Genomic DNA, 20,563 nt, shown 5'->3' on the forward strand with positions numbered 1-20,563 from the left:
CCGGCACACCTGCAGATATTGCTTGGCGCGGAAACAAAGAAAGCTAACGAACACTTTCAGTGATTTGTTTACAATTCCCTGACTTTAATCTAACAGTCGGCTAAGATTCAAGTTTAATCTTCCGTTTTCAAAAAAAAAAAAAAAAAAAAAAAACGTTCTTGAAACAGCAGACAACTTAGTAAAGATCGCAGAAGCAATCTACTAAATATATTTTCCGTCTTCGCAGTATTATCTAATGTATTTTTACCACCTCGAATAGGAACTCCAAATCCCTCACGGGGGGGGGGGGGGGGGGAGATCTGCCTTATATGGGCTACACAGTGGAATCCCGATTTTGTGAACCTCCAAGGGAAACGAGAATTGGTTCGAAAAATCGGAGAGTTCCAGAACTCGGGGGAAAAATTACAGCGTTTGACTGAGGAGAGGGAAACGACTTTTGGTTCGAGTTATTGGGAGGTTCGAAAAACTGAGGGTTCGAGAATCGGGATCCCACCGTATTCGCGGCCTCAAAGGGTATGGTTTTTTTTACCTGTTTTGGTCCGAAAAAGAATATAGAATTTGACCATTTGGGCCTGGAATATGGCATATTTTTCACTCTGACTTGGCATTGGGTATTCTGTTTACAAGGAACTAAGTTTTTCCGCATCAACATTAGCAAATTTGTAGCCCTCCTCAAATTTTTACGCAAATGAGCCGCGGTCATAGATTACAGCCGTGTACTCATTTAAAAGGTCTGAAATGGGATATGGAGTTTTGGTTGTCCGTAATAGGGTATGGACAATCACAGATTTTGGTCTGAAATAGGGTAAAGGTTTCAAGGTTAGAGTCGCAACCCTCCCCCCCCCGCTCCCCCCGCTCCCCCCCCCCAAGAAAACATTCGAAGTATAACCCCCCGGGACCAAAACATGCCTCGAGGCCTTTTAGCTTTGAATGATTTGACAGAAGTGTCTCGCTGGTTTTAGTTGAGATGGATTGGTAATCAATCTCTGTTGGATATTTTTAAGCTAGTAAATACAGCACTGTATCCTTTCATAAATTATCTGTTCGCGCAACAGCCGCCAACTCTTAAAAAGAGCGGGCTGTTTGTGAAGAACTGGGCCTTGAAAATGGATCAAGGGCAGATTACGTCTTTATTTTGTCCTCGTTGTTTTTCTACGTATGAGTTTTTGACATTTGTTTACATTGCATTACCGCGAAACTGTACGTATTGTTTAACAAAACATCTGTCTGGTTCAACCCTATTGGTCGATCTTGTAGTTGTATAAATTTCTAATAGTTTTTGCCTTGAGGTGCTGGAAAGATTCTTAGACATGTTGTTCGTTGCCTTTAACTTTATGCCGTCTAGTTTTTCAGGGTAAAAAAAAAAAATAAAGTTTCGAGATTTTTTAACAAGGACTACTTGTGCAGTCAATTGAGCAGCTGCCTGAAAACTCAATTTTCTTTATTGGTTTTTTGTAAATTAATCGCAAAAATAACACTTTTGCGAATGTTACTTTGATCGGGAAGCAGATATTTGCCAGAGCGATCAATATACATGTTATTTATCTCGGTGTCATATCGCTTTCTATATCGATATATAAACGAAGCTTTTAAGATGTTGAATTTTTTTTTTTTCACGTACACTTCTTTTTCTCGCTCTTGATTTTCGCTAAAGTTCGTATATTTTCTCATTAAATCGGTTGTTTTCTCATTGGCTGATATTTCTCAATGAATCTTACCTTTTATTTCATCCCGCATTTGTGTTGAATGCCGTAAATCCAAAAAAATTGATACTTGAGTTCGACATTGTCACGTTCATCACGCCACGCAGAAAACATCACGCACATTTCACGTTTCACTAAACCCGCAACCCAGGGAGTCACTCGGGTCCTGTCTGTTCTAGGACGAGTGATTTGTAAACTGCTCTCCTGTTTGTTGGTAGACAAGCCGACTTTCTCTCTGTTGTTGTGCTCTGTGCGCCCCTCAACGTAATGACAATACACTCATGGGTGACAAAATGTGATGGTACTTCCCGTAGATGACATAAAGGTTTTGAAAAGCAGGATTATATTGTGGATGTGATTAAAGTGGAGCATTCATACAGTGGAGGAAATGGCTACAAGGAGGCGGGATTTGTCGTTTGGTAGGTCGAAAGTTTTTCGCCCTTTCTTTTCAGCCTTTAAATTAAAACTACTCAGATCTATAAAACCACTAATGGAAACGTTAGAATTGGCGGCAATGGACACTTCAATTTAGCTAAAAGAAAATGGCTAACTCGTTAAGTGGATCATTTGAGTTTATCGGCTCGTTCTTCGATACGATTGGCAAAATTAACTTGACGATTTCACCAGCCTGTTCTTCTTATCCTGCAACATGGTCATGTTCATGCTTGCAATCTTCTCTTCTTCCTGTTACTGACAGAAAGTCGTAATGTACAACCGTTTGGAGTTTCAGCGGTTAGTTTGAGGCTGCAATTTCACCTGGAAGATAAGCTATCTAGTTGATCCCGACTTGAAACACTCTCGTTCACAAGCCGCTAATGACCTTAGAACCTTGCTAACTTGTTGCAGATTTTCTGCGGAGTTTCGGTTTAGCGAAGGAGAAATGCTATCAACTTAACTTTCATTATTTTTACAACTGATTTATTCATGTAAGTCACTCCGTCGATAAGAAAGAAACAAATAAGCTTGACACGGATGCACTATTATTAGGTTCGTACACTTACTTCTTGAAGAAATCTTTTACTGTTTGGCCAAACATTTTATCGAAGGTTATATTTTAGAATCATGACCGTATGTAAAATTAATGCACCAGAGTTCATAATGTCGAAAGTAAAAATCGCGAAAAACGTTTTTTGAATTTATACACTGTTGGAAAATAATTATGATGCAATTAATTATTTAACAGGTATACCACGGGTTTAAAGACCAGTCTAAGCCAGCTCTAGTTGAATTCCTTGTTTTGTTCGGTCCTGTAGTAGGATGAAGTACGAACTGAGATAACAACTCAACACTGTATGTTGTTTACGTTGGGTGTAATAGCTCAACTATTGTTAAACATTTCAAAAGGAAATAAAATAGGAAAATATGCTAACTAGATTCGAGCACTATTAATGATCTGTCAAATTCCCACGGTCAAAATATTGTGTTTGGGTATCTTGAATAGAGTCAGTAAAATTCTTAATTTCTGGCAGTAAAATTCAAAGAAATTACCACAATGGATTTGGCTATTGTTTTTGGCTTGATTACGTTTCTGTGATGAAAATACACTAGTTACTGCTCTATTGTTTTCTTGCTGTACTGAATAAGAAATGTGCATTTATTTCTTAAATGAATCAGTCAGGGGACTAATTACTGCTGTGTTTATCTGTTATTGATTCAATGAGGTAATTTTTCTTCAAAAAAACAAAAAAGGGGAAATTATAAATAAATACAAACAGGGGTGGCGAAGATTACAGAAGGTTGATATGGATTATAAATGATTAATTTAGACAGTTTAAATTTTTCAAGGTTAAGAAAAGAATTGAACATTGTGGTCCATTAGGAAATTATCTTAAAATGAAATGTGCTTCTATTGTATATTTTATGGTCAAATTTATTTGTAGTCAGGGATTTAAATTGGTTTTCTAGAATCAAAACATCAAGGTCTGTTTTGATTGCTGACTAAATGGAAACTTCTGTGTCAGTTATCAGATTTCCAGGGTGTGTGTTTACAGACTTGCCCCAGATTGATAATTTTCTGTGTTTTCAAAAATTATTTTTAACATCAGTCTTATTATTGGGAAAAAAAACAAAAAACAAAAAAAAAAACTTTTGGCTTTTAGGAAGTTTAAGCTGTTTACATGTAGGGCAACATATGAACTCAATGAAAATGTTAAGTTACAGAATATGATGTTAAATGACTAGTTTTGCCACACTACTTTAAATGAAGCTATTTGGACATATCAGCTTCCAGGCTATGTCAGCTGATGTTGATTTCTCCATTTAGTAATTTTTGGTGCTGTAATCTTTTGTAAACAACACAACATTTTCCAGTGCAAATAAAGATATTTTAAGTCAAAGGCATTTTCTTGTTCCTTTTGACATGTGCTAAATACATTTTGTCTTCAACATGCAGTCTTTATTACCTTGAATAGTTGCCAGGGAAAAAAGCTTGTAGTTTTTGCTATTTGCTCTTTAAAGACCCCTGATTATTGGAAGGAGGGGATTTGTAGGGGATATTTAATATTAATGGAAACTTTTAAATTATTTAGACCTCTATGTCAGCAGCTGATGTTTGTTTGCTACTGTTAGGCACGTTCTCATCAGTTATACATGTGGGCCTCTGCCATGTATTAAGTTACAGTTATGCAATTTTGTGTGAAAAAAACGATCTTTCAATGATACATTAGATGTCATATTAATAATAATGTTTTGCAAAGCCACATATATTCTGCAAAGTTTCATCAGTAAAGTAACTGATGAAAGATGCTGCACCAAAACATTGCATAATCTACACATACATAACTGTGTCATTTCCAAATCAATTTCACCATGCTTGCCCTTCTATCAAAGTGATTAGTCCATCCAAGAAGTTCAGCTCTTGTAAGAAGATCTACTTTCCCCAGCTAGTCCATGCATGTAAGAGTGAAGTTTCAGAATTTCAGATAAGAGAGAAAGGTCTGAGGTCAAAAAACTAACAAAAAGAGGCACCTAATCTGTCAAACTGAGAGAAAATTACTGAAGATTTGTTAACGCTTATCTCCATTGACCTGCTGGAATTTGTTAATTACACTTATTACAAGTTACGCACCTTGTCAATCATTTATGCATGGCTGCTCATGATTCACGAAAAATAATTTTCAGAAAAAATCTGTGGGTCAAAAGTCTTATTGAGGGACACGTACATTTTGTAGAGACTGCTTACTGCAAATTTTGCAGTATGTAAGTGACTATTTTAGTTTATAGTGTTTTGGGGAGTCAATTTGATTTTCTATTTCTAGTCTTTTGAGGTAAGTAGAGTGATTTTTGTTTTGAGTGGAGTGAGGAGGGTAATACAAAGTTGAAGTATTTTGGGGTCAATAGATCTTCAGCATGCATTTATCATTAATTAACAGGCATTTTCTTTTGGGAGGAGTCCAAATTATGCCTCTGTTGTCACCTTCATCCAGTGTTAGCCCCCCCAGTATTGCCTAAGCTGACTGCATGCCACTGTCTTCTGTAGCTGCTTGCTTCCCAATGAATATGGTTTAAAATGGTATGCAGGCTTAGCAGGGCAACTAAATGCACCTAGACAGGAGCAGGGTTGGCACATTGGTGAGAGCGCTTGCCTCCCACCAATGTGGCCTGGGTTGGATTCCAGCCCAGTGCCATATATGTGGGTTGAGTTTGTCATTGGTTCTCGCCTTGCTCCGTGGGTTTTTCTCTGGATACTCAGGTTTTCCTTCCTTATGAAAAACCAACATTTCCAAATTCCAGTTTGATCAGGATAGAGGACCTGCAATTACCAGCCATTGCTGATGTGGTTTTCTCTCTAAATAATTTATTGCCTTTTTTTTAGAAATTATTTGATCATTAATCTCCAATAGTCTTGTAGATCATTTCCTTCACATGCTTATGTTGTTTATTTACATCTACCAGTATTTCAGCCAGTTATCCATGAGCCTCTCTCCAAGCCAGATCATCTAGTACATCAGAATGACATCAATGGAGATTTAGTAGAAAGTGTAGGCACTTCACAAGAGGCACCTGCTCACACTAGGGAAAGCCAAGGTAAAAACACTTAAGATGAAAATATATATTGAAGTAACTGGCACCTTACAAACAACTTATTCATGACATAAACAAAATCGACAAAGGGACCTCAAACAGACCAACTTAATTTGACCAACAATAGATGGATCAAAACTTACTGGACCCGACCAATGACTGCTGACAAACTTTACACGTTGAGTCTCTCAGCAAATACCATCATGGCTAAACTGACTTATTACAGTCAGTGCACCAGACTTATAACACCATCGACTGACTAACATTATTAAATTCACTCTGAAGATCACTTCCACTTGGGTTGTTGAAATGTCAGTCACCAACAACAGTTCTCTTCAGAACTACAGTCAAACCCCTATTGAGCGGCCACGTATTAAACGGCCACCCCTGTTAGGTGGCCAGTAATCAAAGTCCCGATGAGGGTTTTTCTACTATTTTTACCTCTATTTAAAACAGCCAACCCCTTTCAGGCGGCCACTATCCATTTCCCCGAGGGTGGCCATTTAATAAGGGTTGAACTGTCCTCACCTGGACAATCACAGAAGACGGACTAATGAAAAAAGACACTGTAGTTAGTAAAAACTGTTTACAGTATTGTTGAGTGCAGTATATAATTCTGGTATCTGACGTTTCAAATGAGAATATTTCTACTCCATTCCAACTTGTTAGCTTAAGTCAGGCTGTCTTAACAATCCTAATAGGATCCTATTTCAACATAATTATAATAAATGGAAACTATGTTTGTCATTTACAGTAATTCTGTGATTCTGTTTTGTCTGACAGTGTTCCATGAAGCTATGAGGGAGGCATTCCAAAGCAAAGTGCAACATCCAAGAAAGGCTATGTCACTGTTTCTGAAAGCAGGAAAAGGTCTGTTAATTAATTTTTTTAAAGCCAATGACTAGACATTTTGTAGCACTTGATATTATAACAGTCCTTAAATGCCAGAAGACAAACGGGTCTAACAGTTAGTATGCAGGGCTACTGGGTCCAGGCATAATCCCTAGCTGAGATTGCTTAATTGTTGTTGTTGGCAAGGCACTTTATCCCCAAAGCTCTCCTCTCTGCTCAGGGTATAAATGGGTACAAGAAAATGGAATACTTCCAACGAGGTAAACTTGTGACAGACTAGAATTCCACCTAGGGGGTAAAAAGGTAAAGTCGGCATACGAGCCAAGTGGGCCGTCAGACTGGAGCTTATCCTGGTTTCTGTAGCATGAAGTGACAAGGAGTATTTCTACTGCCCCCCCCCCCCTGCCCCTGGATGGGATGTTAGTCGATAACAGGGTTACCCCCAGCGTTTTATTTCACTGGTGCCCATTTATACACCTGGGTAGAGAGAAGCACCGTGAGAGTAAAGTGTCTTGCCCAAGAAAACAATGCAGTGTCCCTGGCCAGGACTCGCACTTGAACCGTTCAATCCAGAGAAGAACACACTAACCATGAGGCCACCTCCCCTCCCCATTTAGGGTTGGGCGTGAAAGGCTCATTGTTGCATAACAATATAGAAACTAGAGATAAGTATTGTCCTGATATTTTCTAGGCTCAAAAGCAGACATCTTTCTTTTTGTTCTCTCCTGTAGGTCTTGTTCTCACTGGAAATGATGAAGCTGCCTTGGAATGTTTTGAATCTCTGATTCACCTGGCTAAGGAACAACTTAATAATGTCTTTGCTGAAAAATCAAAGTTACCTCCATTATCACCAGAAGAAAGGACAGAAATGTTTTCTAAGGTGTGTTCACGTAACTTTAAATTTCTTGTGTAGTTGAAAATTAAATTTTTGCACTGCGATTAGATTAGTCAAGTGGGACAGTGTTAGTCCCTGATTACCAGTAGATTTCATCTACTGCCTCACATTTAAAGACTGATAAGTTTTTCCCTTTTACAAAATGCAGAAATCACTTACAAGACAAGACTCTATAAGAGAAGAAACAGAGCAACAAGTGCGAGCGCAAAGTGTACAAGCTTCAGACAGAACTCAAAATGGTTACAGTGATATGGCATACTCTGAGAATCAAGAACAAGTGACTGCCATTTCTATTGATAGCGATCCAAGTTCTGTTGTACAAGAATATACAAGTGTTGAAGAACAGCAGGCATTTGAAGCATCTGAAATTGTGCAAGTTTGTGATGCATCAGACATGGTTGTAGTGCAGGAAGAATCAACACCGTTTTGTTCTGTTCAAACTGTGGATGAAAGGCACTCTGTGGCGTCATCTGAGTGCTCCATGTCTGATGACACAGGTACTGGTGGCCCTGTGACATTTAGAGAAGCAACTGTTGTAGACTGTTCAGAAGGCTCAATGTCCTGTGCAGCAGAGTTAGCGCATGATGACATGCAAGTGTGTATGGTAGAATGTGTGGAATCTGTGGGTGAGGAATTTGAAGTTGCTACATTTGACAATGATGATTCTGTTAGCATTTGTAGTCTTGGAAGTGTAGAGAACATTGTACAGACTCATGAAATTGTTATGGAGTGTGGAGAACAGATTGTTGAAGAAGTTACTATGAGTCTGGTGGACAAGGCTCTTACAAGAAGAGGGTAAGGAAAGAAATACAGGATAAACCCAGGCATTCCTTTTGTTTGAAGGAGCGTATTTTTCTTTCTATGGCCAACTTACATGTAACTTAACAGTTGATCCTAACTTGAAAAAAATCTGATCTGCAGGTATGTTGTGAATGAACTGATTGATACAGAGCAGAGCTATATCCAGGATCTGGGTTATGTTGTCAAGGTGAGGAGTAATACCTGAACTTCCCTTCAAATCCATTCCCTTTCATCCTGTCCCTTTCCTTCGCATCCCATTTCCTTTCCTTTTGCATCCCGTTCTAAACTGTATTTGTCCCATCCATTTCCTACCCATCCCTTCCTATCCTGTCCTGTCCATCCCATCCCATCCCATCCCATCCCATCTTGTTCCGCCCCGCCTGTCCCACGCCATCCTTTCCCTTCCCTTCCCTTTTCTTCCTTTTCCTTCTCTTCTCATCCATCCCTTCCTTTTCCATCCTGTTCTAGCCCACTTCAACCTTTCCCTTCCCTTTTCTGTCCCTTTCCTTCCCATCCTATCCCATCCCATCTTTTCTCTTTCCTCTCTCTTCTCCATTCTATCCCTTCCCTTCCTTCCTTCTGTCCTGTCCTGTTCTGTCCCTTCCCTTCCCTTTTCACTTTATTTGTTAAGTCCTTCAGTATAACAGTTGATTTTAACCAAAGTTTTGTTTTTTATTACAGGGGTACATACCAGAATTTTCCACATCTAATGTTCCCATCGAGCTGAAAAGTAAAGAGAGGGACGTTTTTTCCAACATACAAGATATTTATGAATGGCACTCAAGGTAAGAGTGGTGCAATTTTAATGTTAATCTAATAATAATCAATAAATGACTTTGACGACATTGATGATGTGACAGCCATAACTTTTAATGTTCCTCTCCTAGGGAACTTTGCAATGATCTGAAGTATTGTGAAGATGAACCTCAGAAGATTGGTGAAGTTTTTGCACAATCGGTGGGTAGTTAAATCACTGTGATAAAAAAGGAAAATGTTTTGCTCATATCTGTAACCTTGCAGTGCAGTTACATGTACACTAATGTATACATGTCTGGAGATACAATCAGGGCACCAAATGTAATAACATGGTAGAGCCTAAAATGAGTTGCTCAAAAGATACCCAATAGATAACATGTAATGATAAAACCAACTAGGCAATCTTCGGGATGGTGATTTATTAATTTAATTTTGTTTAATAGTATTGATACAATTGAATTAAGATGTCTGACTGGTGTATAATGTTGACACTTCGAATGAACCAGTCCAGAGCATTGACGCAATCTTGTATTTATGTACAGGGAAACTCCTGCCTTATGGCCACCCCATTAATACAGCCACCTTGTTATTATCGCCACTTTCTGGCCTGAAAAAAAAAGCTCAGTCAGTTATTTTCTTACTTAGACAACCCCTTTAATACAATCAACCTGTTATTGCAGCCAGATTTCTGTGGCCCATTGATGACTGGATTAACAGGGTTCTACTGTAACTCCAGTTGATTTGACTTACATTTGACAACTTACACTACTTCCATGTGAATTTTTCACAAATGAAACATTTGTTTAAAATTCTTGGCAGGAACAACAACTGGAGGAACTGTACTCAGAATACTGCAGGAACAAACCCAAATCTGACTTGTTAGTTCAGAAATATACCGACTCCTTCTTCCAAGGCTGCAAGGAGAAACTGGGTCACAGACTGCAACTAGCAGATTACCTTATCAAGCCTGTTCAGAGAATAACTAAATATCAACTTCTGCTCAAGGTTTATTGAAAGTGAAATTATACCTTTTAGTTATTATAGAGGAGAAATGTCACGAAGTCTGAAGTTCTTAACGTTTTCAAAGGGAATTACCCTTTTTTTTTTCTACGAGAAGCAAAATAATCTATCTTTGTAAAGGAATTCATTACGTCTCTCTGCTGTCTTCATAGTGTGCCTTACTCCAAATTTAGGGTGTCACTGTCAGTTATTTTCCAAGAGAACTACTTGTTTTTTTCTACGAGAAGCAAAATGATCTGTATCTTTGGGAAGGGATTCATGGTGCCCTTACGGTTTGGGCACTGGACTCCATATCACACTGTTATACTGAGAGGACAACTGACAAACTGCCGCCATGGCTGACCTGCAGTGTACTAACATGCTGTCAAGGGAAGAGGCAAACTCCTAAATTACTTTATAAACTGGGATACGCTCCAAGTCTCAAATCTGAATCTGAATCTGAAATCTGAATCTTATGGTCCAACAACTTTTTGTGGCAACTGTGATTATAGCATTAGCTTCTATATGTAAAGAGCGACCTAGGAGCCAGTACTAGGCGTGTTTTTAAACTGATGGTGATTTGACTGTTTTGTTACAGGACATTCTGAAGCATACTGAAAAAGCAGGAGAAGACTGCACTGAACTACAGGTAAAGGCATTTAGGATACTGTAAGTAACCGCGCATAACACCATGGCCTTCTCTTGCATGTACACGTGTATAATGCATTGCTAAATTCCGTTTTGATTATTATGTCTCTGTTCTGTGTTAACTAATCTCTTTAGTATTGCTTCCTTCTTGTACAGAGAGCACTTGATGTAGCCCTAAGAATTCTCAAACGAACCAATGACATGGTAAACGTGGGGATGCTTCAAGGGTTTGAGGTATGTCAAACGTTAACCACAGGTCGTATTCTTCTACTTGGTTACCTTTTTTTAAATTAAGCCATTAAAAATTATTGACTAGAGTTAAACTGGAAACTAGTTAACCAACTAGAAGAAAAAAACAACTACACTTAGTTCAAATAAAAAATTAACTGGATTAAAAATTAATTGCAACAGACATTAAGGCGAATCTCCCGTTCTATTTTTATTTCAGGTGAAACCTGAGGAAACGGGAGACCTTATACTTCAGGTGAGAAATGAAGATGATTTTGAACTTGTACTGTCCAGTCGTAGACCACACCGGCAAAGAAATAGAAAGTTCCATAATCCTCAAAGTATAAAGCTTCAAAACGCTACCAGCACTGACAAAACAAATACATCGCCAGACTGCAAGCCTAACTTGATTACATGTAAAACCCTGGTCTCTTTACGATGTCTCGGAGACAGATGTTGCTAGAACTTTTAAATGTTCAGTATGAATTCTTCTGTAGTATTGGTTCATGGATTTCATAGTGTTCTCTTACACCCCGTCCACACTACGTCGGAGGAATTCAAAAACGGAGCTTTCACTCTAAAAACGAATCAAATGTTTTCCATCCACACTACGCCGAAGAAATATGAAAACGCAACCATCACCGGTCATTGTGTTGGAGGAAAACTCGGTCAGGGAAATCCTCACATGATTATCGTGGTATCAACCGTTTCGAAAAGCTCCGTTTTCAAATTGTTTTCCGTCCACACGAAAACGCAAAGCCGCGGCGTTTTCAAATTCTTACGGTTTGCAGAGCGTTTTTGAAAAGCTCCGTTTTCGTGACGGATTAGTAGAGACCTTAGGGCTAACAGTTGAAATAAAGCTGCGTTTTCAGATTTCTTCGGCTTTGTGTGGACGGGGCATTACTAACCAGAGATTGACTGATGTTTTCTCTTTCATGCTGTAAAGGATGAGTTTGTGGTTGTTGATGGAAAAGCGAAAACAAAAGGCAAAGAGCGAAGAGTTTTCTTGTTTGAGAAAATTATTATATTCAGCGAACCAATGACACGAGAGGGAGGACTTCCAGAATTCAGATATTTGCACAACATGAAGGTAAATATCAAACTTATCCATAAATAAATCGTGTCTTCAGTCAACTCCCGATAACTCGAACCTTCAAGGGAAGTTGAAAAGGTTCGAGTTATCGGGAGTCGAGAACAAATGACCGGAAATAAGGAAAAAACGGCGTTGACTGTGTTTCTATTCATGCAGTGTACATTGTAATCGAATTTAATTCCCGATATATCGAGTGAAAATGAAACGATACAATTCTAAATTACTGTATGCATCAGATCGAAGAACGTAATGGGAAACAAAAGAAAGCAAAGTAAAGCAGCAGGAGAAGTTCAGGTGCTGCAAACTTTGCAGGTTTCAAACAGAACAACGTCGGGCTACTGCTTCAGAGTTCATACGATTTACTTTTTTACTGATTGCTTTGAGTTGTCACTTATTACTTGAAAAACATGGTTCGAGTTATCAAGGATAAAATTATATGGAAAATGCTTGTAGGGAAGCGAAAATTACTTCAGTCGAATTAGCGTGAGGTTCGAGTTAGCGAGGGTTCGAGTTATCAGGGGTCGACTAAATATTTAACTAACACTGTAAAACAGCGGACACCTAGAATCGCGGGATATCAGGACAGTGGACAGGGCTTCTGATTGACTAATGGCGAATTTAGGCACGGTAACGAAATAAAGCATCACTTCTGAAAACACTTTAGCATCGAAACGTTCCTTAACTGTACGCTTAAATGTGTCCTTTATTGGCAGACAAAAGGTATTGGTCAGACAGAGTCTGTGGACAGTGATCCTTGTAAGTGGGCGGTTTGGTTCAGAAAACGTGGAGGCGCTGAAATCTATCTCCTGAAAGCGTCTTCACCTGAAACCAAAGAGCTATGGATCAAGACTATAAAGGAATGCCACGATAAGAAAAGAACTGGATTGCTCAAAGGTTTGCTAGTGTTTTGTTTGTGGAAAACTAAACGATACGCAAAATAACGATCTTAAACAACCTTCATCGGTGGGATTACTGCCGCCATTAAACTTAAACCACTGTATCCACAGAGCAAATCACTATACTCATGAATAACTTGATAAACCAATCAAAATGTCTAGCAAAAATGTAGTCTGCTACCAAGCGCGGGAAATCATAAAACCGATGGTAAGTGCGGGAAAAACCTGTAATCCATGGAAAGGGCGGGAAAATCTTGAAACCGATGGAAAGGGCGGGAAAATCTTGAAACCGATGGAAAGGGTGGGAAAATCTTGAAACCGGTGGAATGGGCGGGAAAACGTGAATGGTTTTAGTTTTGATCCTGATTGCTTGAAAATAGGCATGCTTGCTATGATTCGTTCATTAGAGAACATGGCAAGTCTTTTCTTTTATAACGTAAACTAAGCATATTACTTTGGACAGTTAATTCAAAATAGTTAGTATTGGCTTCTTTTGGTACCTTCTGGTTTTGGTCTCTTAAACTTTTTCCTGATTCTTTTGTCAGCTTTTTCTAAGTACAGAGGTCGCGGTTCAGAGCCCGAGAAGGATCAAAATGAGTAAGTGAATATTCTGACACTTGTGTTTCGGTAGCAGGTGCATCCAAATCTTTTCCCGAAGAGCGTAGAGATTTGGACAAGAGGGTGACTTGGCAGGTGTCCAGGAAAAAAATAACAGGAAGGCACCTTTCTAATCTGTTTGTGTGCGTTTTCAACTTGACAAATTGTACGAAAAATAAGAATATGTTTTCAAGTCTTGTGTAGGCAGATAGTCCTAGAAGGCAGCTGCGGGAAGGAGAATATACGCCTATAGAACTCAGAACTAACAAGAAGTGGCCTCAAAATTGCAGGGGACTCATTTTCACTTTGATTGGTTTATTACCTCTTTGATTTTTTTTCTTCTGCTTTTGCCAACTATTATAGTAAGTTTTCTTTGATTGGAAGGTAACTTTTGTATGTTTGTCGTTTCCTCACTGTAGCTCCACGGACGCAGGACTTCTCCGGATCCGTTCACAAAGACCGCACGGCGGATCATCACGCCGAACAACAGTCAAACGAAAGACTTCCAAGGGCTCCAAAGGAGCAAAGAAGAAAGAAGGAGAGTTAAGCGCTTCGGAGAGACTAAGGGAAAATATTAGAAAGTACCGCACCGAGGAGAGGCTGTTAGCGGTGGATCCTTCGTCAATTGAAGAGGAATGCGATGGACTTATAAAAGAAACATCACTGGAAGAATCAGGTGTGCCCCAGTCCCCCAGTGTAGAGATGAACGCGGAGTTGAGAGTGGCCGAGCTGTCATCTGCGGAGCGTTGGCTCAAGTTGGAAGTTGAGGTGTGTCTAAGTAGCCATGGATAGTTTGGTGGTAATATTATTTTTTGCGGGTTATTGTAAGAGTCAAAAAAGTAACCGGCACCAGCAAATAGTGGCGAGTGGAATCGCAGTGTAATTTTATGGAAACCATAATTTCGAAAGACGTTCACTCAACACGAATTCTGATGTGAGGAACAAACCACATAGAACCCGCCCTTTCTAAAAACGTTCCAGAAAAAAGCACTCGTTTATAACGAACTCCGATGTAAGGAAAAAACTTAAGTAACTTAATGGAACCCGCCTTTTCTAAAAGCGTTCACTCAACGAAGTCTCGTTTATAAAGAATTCCAATGTAACGAACAAATCTCGTAAAACCGGACTCTATCACAAAGGGCCATCTCTGAGTTGCCTTGTGCCTCTCTGTCAAAACAACACAGAAATGTCTTATTATAACGAACTTTGATATAACGAAAAGGCAATGAAAAAAAAAATTGAAAACATTGACTAGACGACTATCTTTCTTTTCCAGGAAAACCAGCTTAACAAGCTTCTACATTTGACAAGGATGATTGCAGCCAGGCTCTTTCAAATGCGAGACCGTGAGCGAGCCCTGGAACTATATAGTGACGTCATAGCTACCACACTGTCTTTAGAGGAATTAAGGAAACTGGAAGGAGTAAGTCATCTTTAATGTGTTATTAGTCCCATGTTCAAAATATTAAATCTCCTCACTGATCTCATACGTTTCTGTTGTTGTTAACTCTGAGAATTCGATGGTACATCAGAACAGTGTTTCCTACTTTTTTGGAAAAGCTAGATTTATGATAAAACTTCAAATGCATTTTACCTCCCTGCTTCCACCCCTGTAAGTTTATTCCTTTTTACGGATGATGGCCCGAGCTACTGAATTTGCTCCTTCCCCACCCAAACCCCGTTTTGGACTAGAAAATCGGTATTTTTACAGATCAAGGCCTACTAAATTGCAGTGAGCTAAATTATTTCTCGATTGTGTAGCCTGTACCTTCAAGGTAGTGTGAAAGCGCTGTTGCCTCATGGTTAGTGCGCTCGACTCCGGATCGAACGGTCCGGGTTCGTGCCCTGGCCGGGAACATTGAGTTGTGTACCTGGACAAGACACTTAACTTTCACAGAGCCTCTCTCCACCCAGGTGTATAAATGGGTACCGGCGAACTTAATGCTGGGGGTAACCCTGCGATGGACTAGCATCCCATCCAGGGGGGAGTAGAAATACTCCTAGTCGCTTCATGCTACAGAAACCGGGATAAGCTCCGGCCTGATGGGCCACTTACATATACAGTTCCTTTCATATACAGACTTTGCCTTGACCCACCGTTTTGACCAGACAAAAATCTGTGCCTTCAAGACGGTGACAGAACGGTCGTAGATAGTCGCCTTATTGTGATTTTTGTGATATTTTTTCTAGTTGTTTGCTACAAGGGACCTGTTACTAAATAGAAGCGTCGACGTTTACGAAGGATACAGAAAAGAACATATAAATGCCAGGTAATCAACTAAATAATAAACTTCGAAGATCAATAACATGTTTTACTACGTTTCTCTTATTGATAACTTGTCTCTTTTTTATTCTAGTTTTGACATAGAAGACTCTTACAACTCTCTGACAAATCTGCTAAATGAAACTGCTGGGTAAGCTGTCTTTAGTTTTTAGTTAACTGTTAATTATGCTGTACAAGGTGGTTCTAACCTTCAAATATGTGGATAAAACTCTAGTGTGTGACCATTCAAATGAAAGCTATTGAGCAGTACTTTCATGTGGTACTGTTTATTATGCTGTGCAAGGTGATTCTAACTTTCAAATCTGTAGATAAAACCCTAACGTCTGACCATTCAAATGAAAAAACTTCCTTTGTTTCTTGTAGATTTTCTAGTGTGAGTAAAGGCACCACGTGGTCTATAGTTCTCTACAGCATAACAGCTGCAGCCGCGTCAAGAGAGCAGCACTGGCGTGAGGCGTCACAAGCGTTTTACCGCGTGTCCATGGTGTACAGCAACATGCAGGCCACGGCAAATGCAGGTACCACGCCTACCCGTCACGTGCTCATAAGATACACACTGTAACACTGTACCGAATGGATCCAGTCGGCATGACCACATGCTTCAACATTTTGTGAAACACTGCTGAAATGGCGACGAAATTATGTTTATGCAATATTATTAGACTGCTCATTTGGTCATAGCATACTCTGTTAAAAAAAGAAGCAAAAGTAAAAGCGATTGTACTTCTGCAAATCGCATACAGAATATTAAGCACGGCTATTTTAGGGCGGGATACACGGTTGGGCGTAGTGTTGAAAAAGGCCTTGCTGTGAATAAATACGGGGCCCGAGTAAAGTTCAGCTTCTGTTTTCAAAAGCCTTCCGGCGTAAGATCTCGTAAGCGTTCATTTCTTCAAGGACTGTGAGTTTAACACCTCCTGACTTCTGAACGGACAATCATCCGCCATTAACGACTAGGCCACCTTTGTCATTGTCCGTTTTGTTAATTTACCATTTACTCAAAAAAAGAAACCAATTCACCCAAAGAGACTAAGGCGAGTTCCACCTGATCATAAATCCAAGATGGCGGTGAAGAATTGCAAATGGTAAGCACATTTCCACTCGGATAATTCGGTTGGAAATTTTGGACTGCCCTATTTCGAAACTTTTCCGGTCGGTGACGTTCGAGACAAAATTTCTACCATTTACATTCGGAGAGAAATTTTTGGTTAAAAGGTAAACAATCCACATTTCTTGGAAAGCCAGCACTGATCACTTATGCTGAATCTGTTTGCCTCAGTTGATAGCTTACTAGACGCACACTGGATGTGTTGCCAAGCTGAAGATTATCTCACTGCTCTTCAGTTCCTGTACAATGGATTCATTCGGGCGCTGGCTGCAAAAGACCTGATAAGATGTCTTCGGTAAGGAAGCCGTCTGCGCTAAATACATAGACCATGGATTGATCAATGCCGTTGTTTTCTTAGATTTAAAGAAGGCATTTGATAAGTCGACCATGAGATTCTGTTATTCAAGCTTCCTTCGTACGAAATTTGTTTTAAATTATCAAACGAATTCCCGCGACTCCGCCCAATATACAAGAATATGTTTTCTCTAAAGAAGCCGCCAATGTAATGTGGCAATGCTGCCTCAAAATCACCTTTAGTTTATACTAATGTCCCAAGCCCAGGATAGGAAAGCACATTTCAGTGAGGCCAAATTGAAACCCCCCAAATGCCTCTTTCATTTTTATTTGTTTTCATTTGCAGCTTGCTTTTCATGATTTGTACAATGTATTTTGTTTTGTTAAAATATAATTGCAAAATTCAAAAACAAAAGCAGCAATATAAATTTTTGTTAAAAAACCTGCAGCACTTGCATGGATATACCAATTATTGAATTTGTTTGACCATAAATGGTATTCTTTCTCAGTTATTACATGATCACTTTGCTGAACGCTTTATTTCAAAAGTTTGATTGGTATTAGACCACATTGGTGTCATGGAAAATCTCTGCCCCCAGATCCCTCCCCTAAATTTCTACCATTCACCCCACCACCCCCCCCCCCCTTTTTGTTGTCTTCCCCAACCTCCCCAACCCCCCGGATTGACCACGGCAAATTTTATCCTGAGCTCCTAAAAAATGGTTTGGGCTCCTAATTTTTGAAGCTAGGAGCCCAAAGGGCTCCTTAGAAATTTCCTCAGGCAACAGCCTTGCTGTATGTTCATACCAGGCCTCTTTACGTAAAAATATTGTCACTAAAATCTGCTAACGGTTTTGTCAGTGTTTTTCAACACACGTTCATTTCGCTTTTCACAGACTGGAACAACAGGCGTTGCACTTGGTGGACAAGGTAAAGTCACTCGGCGACAGAGTTCACCAGATGGTGAATGACGAAGGGGAACTGGACGCTAGGCAACAGGTCAGCATTCAGCATGTGGAGTTCCTGGTCAATATGAGTCGAGCTACACGACGAAGAGACTGGGCCTGGTTTGAAATCGCAGAAACTGAACTACAAAAATTGTATGTATTAGAGTGAGATTTCATCCATAGTTTACGAAATAAGCATACTTTTCTTGATAAATTGATAATAATCACTAAAGAATTTGAAGCGTTACATTCAGAGCGCTTGGCCTCTAGCATTAATGCTCTTTATTAAAAAAACTGGATCATTAAATAATGTTTGCACTCGCCATCCCCACCCTACCCCAGAGCATTCTCCATCGTGCCTCACAGTCTCCTCTCTTGTTTCAGCTGTTCTGGTCACCAGGCTGATGCGGTCCTCCAAGCAGTGTTTCTCAAGATTAGGAAGTCGTTACCAGGCCCATCAGAGTGTTGAGGACTCCAGGCTTTGTTCAAATCGTTGTGACGTGCGACACCAAGGAAATGAAATGACGTTATCGAGAAAGTGTGACCGCTTGTCATTTGCGGGCTTTGCCTTACAAAAATGATTATGAACTTGTGAAGATAAGAGAGTATTATAGGAAAATTATTTATGATACGATCACTGGGTTGTTATCATGACTGCTGTGTTATTTTCTTGTTTGCAATGGTAGCTGTCTTACAAAGCGTTAGTTAAGTAGCTGCTTTAAGGTGATTTCCAGTCCGTACTGCGCAGTCTCAGCGCCCTAATGTTCATAAACATTGTAAGTCTCACTCAGTGGAATGTGAATCAATGTTATTCGTTACGAACCACATACCTTATCTTTGAGGCCTTTCAAATTCTTTTTCCAACAGCGTCAGGGATTTTCACAGCTGCGAAGTTGTTTCATCAAGTGATATGAGAAAGAACGAAGCAAAGAGCTTCGACCGCTTCGCATCCATATTGGCGGTTGTTTTGAAACTTTGAATTTACTCCATGTAAGTAGTTGATGATGTTTTACATGAAACGAAACAAAAAACGCAATCAAACCCTCGAGAGTGCACAGTACGGACTGGAAATCATCTTTAAAAGTTATTCTGTATGTTGAACTATTGAAATCACACGACACTGACTTAACTCGAGTTCTACGAAGAGGGTGATGGGGGTTTATGGAGATTTTGAACTACGGTGGTAAATTGTGGATGTTTCCGTTTGAACTATTAAGTTATTTTTGCGTATGTAGCTGTTTGTTTGGCAGCTGTGGACCAGAAGAGTAAACGAGAAAAAAAGAATCCCTAGCAACATTTAAAATGTAAATTGGTCATTTTGATATCTCGTCCTAGCTTTCTCGTTGTGATTTTGCATTAGCTCTGCAGTAAAGAGAACATAGCTTATAAAATAGATTTTGTAGTATTCGGAATTCTATTTACTGAAATAAAATAAGAAAAATGTAGTTAAATATCAAAACAAAACAATTTAAATAGAATAGAGTTTAGAGAATTTGTCGTGATCTGTTGCTCTCCAGCTCTTAATGACGATTTCCCGGTACAAAAGGAAATTATTATTGTCTAAAAAATATGTACATTTAGATTTGACATGCACAAAATGAATTAAAAAGAAAAGAAAAAAAAATACCAGAAAACCTTGTGTCGAGATTTATGGTGCGGGTTTTCTGTAGTTTTAGTTTCAAACAAAGATCTTATTTCAACCCTATGCTGACTAAGGGGTTGGGAGGTGAAAAGTGCCCGCGCTGAATTTAACCGCCCTAAGAACACTCGCTCAATGCAGACCTCAGAGTATTACGGTTAGTTTTGTTTGTTCCGACGAAAAGCTCAGACAGACAGACAGACAGAGAGACAGATCGACAACATTTTTTTAAGCACAATTAAAATTAAAGCTCAGTAGCTTGCAGGGTCGTGCAAAAATGTTTTTAAAAAAATTCGTCAGAAAAATTAAACTGAGAGTGGATCAATATTAAGTTATGTACACATCCTAATCCCTGCATGTATTTTCTGTTATATCAGCTCGCTTAATTCGGAAACCGGTTCAAACGGACATCGGTACTTCCTCCCCGGGGTTTCTTCCTGACCCGAATGACTCAAGCCTGGTTCTCCATCATATCCCGCCGACCTACCTGAGACGTAGTCGCCGGTTACAACTGACAACGTTCGGCGATCTGTTCCAGTGGGTCACCGGCGCATCTGCGATGGATCGCCGGCGTACTCAAATTTGCGCGAAATGCAAAGCGAATTAAGCAATTTTCAACCATTTTGCCTGTAAATATGGAGGATGGAATCGTCTTACTGGAGTACATTGCGTCCGCAGATAATGTTCACATAAAGTATTTAAACCGCCGACAACCGCCGGCTTGCCTGCGAAGTTGAACTCAGCTCAATTTCGCGGGCAAGCCGGCGGTCAATGCCTGGGATAGATTATGATTCGGCGAT

At 39.6% G+C, this 20,563-nt stretch overlaps 1 protein-coding gene across 1 annotated transcript; it reads left to right on the plus strand.

The window, feature by feature from the left end:
• The first annotated feature begins 1,623 nt into the window (after positions 1 to 1,623).
• Positions 1,624 to 19,758, plus strand: LOC110055359 (uncharacterized). Its single transcript, XM_089296443.1, has 23 exons — positions 1,624 to 2,122; positions 5,598 to 5,729; positions 6,510 to 6,596; positions 7,310 to 7,458; positions 7,622 to 8,268; positions 8,395 to 8,461; positions 8,956 to 9,059; positions 9,162 to 9,231; positions 9,850 to 10,035; positions 10,628 to 10,678; positions 10,834 to 10,911; positions 11,126 to 11,161; positions 11,852 to 11,995; positions 12,712 to 12,892; positions 13,440 to 13,491; positions 13,911 to 14,259; positions 14,768 to 14,914; positions 15,682 to 15,761; positions 15,849 to 15,905; positions 16,139 to 16,293; positions 17,055 to 17,178; positions 18,074 to 18,277; positions 18,509 to 19,758. The coding sequence occupies exons 1-23, from the start codon at positions 2,092 to 2,094 to the stop codon at positions 18,591 to 18,593; spliced, it is 3,216 nt and encodes a 1,071-aa protein (XP_089152569.1). The 5' UTR covers positions 1,624 to 2,091; the 3' UTR covers positions 18,594 to 19,758.
• The last annotated feature ends 805 nt before the right edge of the window (positions 19,759 to 20,563 follow it).

This window comes from Orbicella faveolata, unplaced genomic scaffold (assembly GCF_042242905.1).
Source record: "Orbicella faveolata isolate gen_17 unplaced genomic scaffold, um_ofav_v1 contig_27, whole genome shotgun sequence".
Taxonomy (NCBI): Eukaryota; Metazoa; Cnidaria; class Anthozoa; order Scleractinia; family Merulinidae; genus Orbicella; species Orbicella faveolata.

Bases quoted from the DNA above. Each gene is read 5' to 3' on its own strand.
- LOC110055359 (XM_089296443.1), top strand. From the start codon at position 2,092: ATGGCTACAAGGAGGCGGGATTTGTCGTTTG. The intron at 5,730-6,509 runs GTAAAAACACTT...TTTGTCTGACAG, and splicing joins TCACACTAGGGAAAGCCAAG to TGTTCCATGAAGCTATGAGG. The intron at 16,294-17,054 runs GTACCACGCCTA...TGTTTGCCTCAG, and splicing joins GCAGGCCACGGCAAATGCAG to TTGATAGCTTACTAGACGCA.